The sequence below is a fragment of the Triticum urartu genome, chromosome 3, assembly GCF_003073215.2.
Source record: "Triticum urartu cultivar G1812 chromosome 3, Tu2.1, whole genome shotgun sequence".
Lineage (NCBI taxonomy): Eukaryota > Viridiplantae > Streptophyta > Magnoliopsida > Poales > Poaceae > Triticum > Triticum urartu.
The window spans coordinates 719,029,989-719,035,988 of record NC_053024.1 but is presented as its reverse complement, the minus strand read 5'-3'; the positions used below and the strand labels follow the sequence as shown (position 1 = coordinate 719,035,988).

Below are 6,000 nucleotides of genomic sequence, written 5' to 3'. Positions count from 1 at the left end.
GGTTTTTTGTCGATCTGCCCTTGTCGGCATTTGTTCCTTTTGATTTCTCTTTTGTTTTTTTGGGCGTGCATGTCTGTGTTGCTTCCGCCCCAGTATTTATCATTGGTTGTATTGGTTGGTTGATTTGTAATATAAAGCGGGGGAAAACCCTTTCTCGTCATTTGCCATTCGCCTGTACGCTGTCGATACAAATTCTACCACCTCCCCTCAATCCAGCATGCCTTCTGCATTTGCCTGTGCTCGCTGTTGGTTCTATTCCATAGAAAGTGGTAGTAAGTTAATTGAGAACTTCATGTTTTCTTCCAACGTGCCGCACCTGCATCACAATGAAAAATTAAATCTTCCATTTAGCATTTAATTGGCATATCAATTACTGACTGTCACCGAGATGCCTGCGCAAAATCCTTTACTAACATGAAAATCAAATCCCTGACAGCCAGCCTGCCAGAATGTCCCCGAAGAAGCGCCTGCACTTGTCGTCCGATGGTCGCAACCCAGAAGACCACGTCGAGGAAGCAACTCCCAGTGTCTCTACCTCTGGCACGGAAGGTACGTTTGGCTGACTCCTGCTCACAATGTGCACGCGCATCACATTCTTTGTTCTGTGCGGGGTTGTTGAGTGGCTTGCGTGTTTGATGAGCTCACAGATTCCGAGGAGGAAGAGAGGGAAGTTAGTGACAGCACCACCAGCAGCAGCAGCGAGGACAGCAAAGACTACGGTGGCGGCCATTCGTTTCAGATTGACGGCGCCGACATCGACGAGTAAGTGAACTGTGAAAACCTCTCTTCCCTGCTGCTGCTTTCGTTGGGGTGCCTGTGTTCCTGATTATAATTAATGGTATTTCTGTTGCTATATATTGTGGTTGCTGCACCACTGTATGATCGATGACGTGTACCGCACCTTCAATTGTTTGCATATGGATTGGGTGAATTCTAGCCTTCTATAGATCCTTCTGTTAGTGTCAGGTAGCGGGACCTCATGGAATTTTTTGCTAACCACATCATCTTCTGCTAGATCTTAGGATTATAATTGTTCATCATTTCTTCCTGTGGAAGAAACTCTTCATCTTGAGAGATCGACGGAGTATATATCATATCAGATACATAGGAGTTATTGTTATATGCATGTCCATCTAATAAGCTAGATACTTTTTTTATAAAAAGTGTTTTGTTTATATACATAAATAAACAATAATAACAAGATAAACATCAAACATAATCCAAAAATCGTTATATATGTTTGCTAGCGTTTGTGACTAGATCTCTCTTTGTTGCTTCTATGGCCTTAATTACCTGTTGCAAGTGTTGACATTTTTGTGTAAATAAAAACTGGACTAAAGCATCTGCATGCTGTAAACTCGGTAGTGTAGCCACTCTGAAGGGCGCTCTAGCTAGACATATTTTAGAGTGTAGAGGGAGTATAAAGGTGAGTCTTCTCGGCTGATTTGGCATTCGCCTGTACGATATCGATACCAATTCTATCACCTCCCCTCAAACCCAGCATGCCACACCCGTATCATGCCTTGACTAACATAAAAGTAAAACCTTCCATTACCAATTGCTGCGAGCTCCCTCGTCAGCCTGCCACCAGCGCACCCATGTTCATGTTGTCAAGAAGTTCTATGGAGACGCCACGCTCTCATGGAAAATATCATTCACGACCATGCAGCCCATGTATGCTCTTCCGGTTGGGTTATCAGTTTCGTAACAGTCCACCTTTGTCTGGATTGGGAAACCCCTTCATGTTTCCTACTGTGCATTCGAAGTGTCCCCAAATTTCTTGGTCATGAATTGTCCTGTCGTGATCTCAATATATTTTTGGTTCCACTGTTGCTATCCTGACCCCCATGATTCCGATAGCTCTTGAGTTGTTTAGGTGCCTTAAATCAGTTTTGTGCAGATCATTTCTCTTATCCACGTGATAGCGTATGATTTACCTTTCATCAGCTGTCTTTCCGAAACTCTCCCCAGAACTGAAATTCAGAGCTGTTTCAGTTGATCTATCCTTGCTACTAGAATTCATAAGTAGACACATAGATCGTTATTCTTTTTTAGACAGTTTTTCTGTGTGTATGTGTCTGAGAAGTTATATACAGTGCTATTGATATAAAATGGAACTAGAAATTTATATTTAGAAAAAACGGCAGCAATATTCTATAGTAATGTACCACTAAGTTTGCCCGGGTTATAAACTTATAATACAATTTGGTGAATATATATGCTGAGACAAATAGGGGAAGTAGAGAAAAATGTTGAAGTTTGTTGCTACCCTGTGAAAAACTTATAATCAAGTAGAAGTATCACTTGATTGATAATACCATATGTTCCGTTTTACTCCCTAGCAACTCATGAGTATATATGCTGAGTGAACCACGCATGTAACATGTATATTATTCTTGATTGCTCAAGACTTAACCTTGCAGGCTAGGCTTAGTGTGGTACTTTGTTCTGTATAAATGAAGTATTTATGCAGTAGATTTCTCTTCTTGCTTCTACTGTTCTTTTATTTAAATAATGGGCTCGTGTTTTGTGTACTGTTCTACATCCTATTTTCTAACAATTGTTGATGTTTTTTTTGCTAGCTCATCTGGAATGCATATCTTTGTCAAGACCCCCACCGGCATGACAATCCGCCTCAAGGTCCACTCATCAGACATCCTGTACACCGTCAAGGCAAAGATCCAGCAGCACTACCGCCTCGTCTTTGACGGGGTGCGGCTAGAAGACAACCGTACATTGGCCCATTATGGCATCCAGCATGACTCTACGATTGACCTCCAGGAAAAGTTGCAAATCTACGTGACGAAGACGCGGGGTGGCAGGACCATCGCCCTCGAGGTCAACAGCCTAGACACCATCGGCAACGTGAAGTCCAAGATCGAAAAGATGGAGGGCTATCCCAAGGGCCAGCAATGCATCATCTTTGCCAACAAACAGCTGGAGAACGACAACCGCACCTTGGCTGACCACAACATCTGGAAGGAGTCCACCCTTCTCCTTGTCCTCCGCCCGTGTAGGCCAGCAGAAAGTAGGATAATGCAGATCTTTGTCAAGAACCTGGAAGGGAAGACCCTCACCCTTGAGGTCGGGCAATCAGACACAATCAACAGTGTCAAGGTGAAGATCTACGAGAAGGACGCCATTCCCCCTAGACAGCGGCGCATCATTTTTGCTGGCAATCAGCTGGAGGACCACCACACCCTGGCGGACTACAAAATTGACAGCAAATCTACCCTTCATTTGATGCTTCGCCTTTGTGGCTGCTGACCTGCATGGCCTGCCATTTAACAACCAGTTTTATTTCGCTGGAGCCTTCCTTCCATTAGTGGTGCATTATCAGTAAACTATCATTTTAGTACTGTACATTACTATAATACATATGTATGTATGTATATGCTCAGGTATTGTTCACAGTAGAGGTGTGGTGTGTTATCAGTGAAGCTACATAGAGTTAATGTGTTGAGTAGTTCTTTTTATCCATCTATCAAGAGTCCTGGGTCTGTATTTGTCATCAGTTGATTCAAAATACAGATTGTATGCAGTTTGACCGACAAACAGCCTCCTTTCTTTACTCATCTCTTTCCTTTCCGTATACCAGTGCAGTTAATTTATTATCCATTGTTATTAGAAGTACAATTGTGTAGAGATAAGAGGAATAAAGATAGGATTATTCAAGTAAACTACATCTTGTCTTGTACTCCAAGTTTTACCCCATATTGTACTCTATATATACAGCTATGAGAGTCTGATCAATATAATAGGAGTACAATATTCATCCATCCTATAATTTCTACATGGTACCAGAACGCTAAGTCTCATGACGCCGATTCTAGGTCACATCCATCACTTCCGCAGTGTGCCGCCCCGGTCCTCTCCCGAGGGGCGCTGCATCCAATCAATCAAAGATTTGATCGGTTATCTTAGTTATTAAGTTAGATTAGATCAATTTCAGTTTTCGAAATTCTAGTAGATTGATTATTTTTCTGTTACAAATAATCCGACGAGTCTCAAATTCAGGTTAAAGCAGTGCAGAATCAGCGGCGACTACGGCAAGACATGCGGCGGATCCGAACGAGCAGCACACACGGCCTTCCACATCGACCTCAGGTCCATCGTCACCCGCACCTACATCGACTTGCGCCCGCGGGGCAACGGCACACGCGTACTGGGTTCAATCCGATCTGCATGATGGATCTCGCGCGCTCCGCGGATCACGGGAGGGCTGTTTCTTCCGCTCCATCGACTTCACCGCTCATCCTACTACGCCGACCAGCACGCCGAAAACTATATCACGCAGATGCACCATCAAGCTTCATATACATGCACGGCACGACCAAGTGCATGCCGATGGAATCAATTGCCATACATGGGACACTCTCGTAGTAGGGCTGGAGCTGCTCTCTCTCCCGACCCCGCTCTCCCGCTAGGGTTCCTCTGCACAGCCGCCGTCCACTCCCGCCGCTGCCGGCCGCCGGGCGCGCGCCTCCCGGGCTGTCCTGCCCCCCCCCCCCCCCCCCCCCCCCCCGCCCCCCCCCCCCCCTCTCCCCTCCCGGTCCGGCCCCTACGCCGCCTCCCCACAAGGTGGCCGGGGCGACGCACCCCCTCCTCTCCCTCTCGGTCGTCCCCGTCCTGCCTCTCCTCCCCGCCGCCGCGTGCGGGCGCCCCTGGCTCTGGCTCGAGTGGTGGTGGCGGTGGCAGGACCTCCTGTCCCAGCGCGCGCGGCTCCCCTTCCCGGGGTAGGGGACGGCGGCGGTGCTGCTCGGCTGGGTGGTGGGCGAGGTGGTGGTGGTGGCCCTTGGAAACGGGGCGGCGTGGTGACAGGCGGTGGCCGGCAGCGCGCCCCCGACCCCATATGGGTCCTAGCGGGCCGGGCATTGGCGTGGCTTCGACGTCCTCTGCGTGGTGCAGAGGAGGAGCAGCTCGGACTCGAGTGTGTTGGCACCGATGGCGTGCCTTCTGCAGCGTGACGGCGGGAGCTTTACGGGTATCTGCGGACCCGGTCGGGCTTGTGGGCCCATGGGCCTCGTGTGCTCTTGCTGTCGCGTCCGGTCGGTTAGCATCGTTGACGGTGGAGGTTGGGCCCTCCCGCATGCCGACGATGCTGTTGTCTTGAGTCCCGGCTCCTCTTCTTCGTTGAGCAGGCCCCATTCGCAGTGTCGTGGTGAGACGACGCGGAAATTTCAAGACCGTTTTGGCGCATAGTGGTGGTTTGTTTGGTGGCGTGCTCCAGAGCGCCCGAGGTGAAGGTTGGGATCGGGAGGAATCCTAGTCGGCCGAGCCGACACCGACGCGGTGGTACCTGAGGGTGCTGCCGGACCTTCCTAGAGGGCGTCGGGGTACCCTTCCTCTTTCCTCGTTGCGTACTAGGGGGAAACCATTGGCAGCAACGTCGTCATCGCGCGTCCTTTATTGGAGGTGTTGAGTGGTACCAACGCCTCGGAGTATAGGAGCTTAGTGGAGGATCCTCGGTGGGCGCGGCGGTCGCGAAACTTCTTCGTTTTTTGTTGATCCGCCGGTGTCGGCATTTGTTTCTTTCCTTTTTCTCTTCCGTTTCTTTTAGGAGTGCATGTGCTGCTTCCACCCTAGCACCTATCTGATTGTATCGGTGATGTTTGCTTTGTAATACAAAGTGGGGGGAAACCCTATTTCATCAATTGCCATACATGCATGTGGCGGGTCCATAGGCATGCTACGATCAGGCTCCAACCAGACAGCATTGGCACCGAGCTTCATCGTGGCCCGGCTCCATGCGTCTCCAGCTTCATCGACCCGCACGATCTCCAGCATCGGCATCTCACGGACGCGCCGTCAAGCAGCAGCAGTTCTACGGTACATCTACTCCAACATGGATAGGTGTAGCCAGCCGAACACATATACACCGAACCGGCCTGATGCAACTGCATGGACATCTACACCACCGATCGACACGCCGCTGCGACGCCATTGCCCACTCTTCATCAACGTGGTCCTCATCACCGTCATCGTCAACACACTACTGCC

General features: G+C 49.1%; 1 protein-coding gene across 1 annotated transcript; it reads left to right on the top strand.

Annotated features, from left to right (window-relative positions):
• Positions 1–449: 449 nt before the first annotated feature.
• Positions 450–3,267, top strand: LOC125549396 (polyubiquitin-like). Its single transcript, XM_048712820.1, has 3 exons — positions 450–549; positions 648–762; positions 2,583–3,267. Exons 1-3 carry the CDS (start codon positions 450–452, stop codon positions 3,265–3,267), a joined length of 900 nt encoding a protein of 299 aa, XP_048568777.1.
• The last annotated feature ends 2,733 nt before the right edge of the window (positions 3,268–6,000 follow it).

Excerpts from the sequence above, each read along its gene's own strand:
- LOC125549396 (XM_048712820.1), top strand. The coding sequence starts at position 450 with ATGTCCCCGAAGAAGCGCCTGCACTTGTCGTCCGATGGTCGCAACCCA. Across the intron at positions 550-647 it reads CTCTACCTCTGGCACGGAAG|ATTCCGAGGAGGAAGAGAGG; the intron begins GTACGTTTGGCT and ends ATGAGCTCACAG. Across the intron at positions 763-2,582 it reads GACGGCGCCGACATCGACGA|CTCATCTGGAATGCATATCT; the intron begins GTAAGTGAACTG and ends TTTTTTTGCTAG.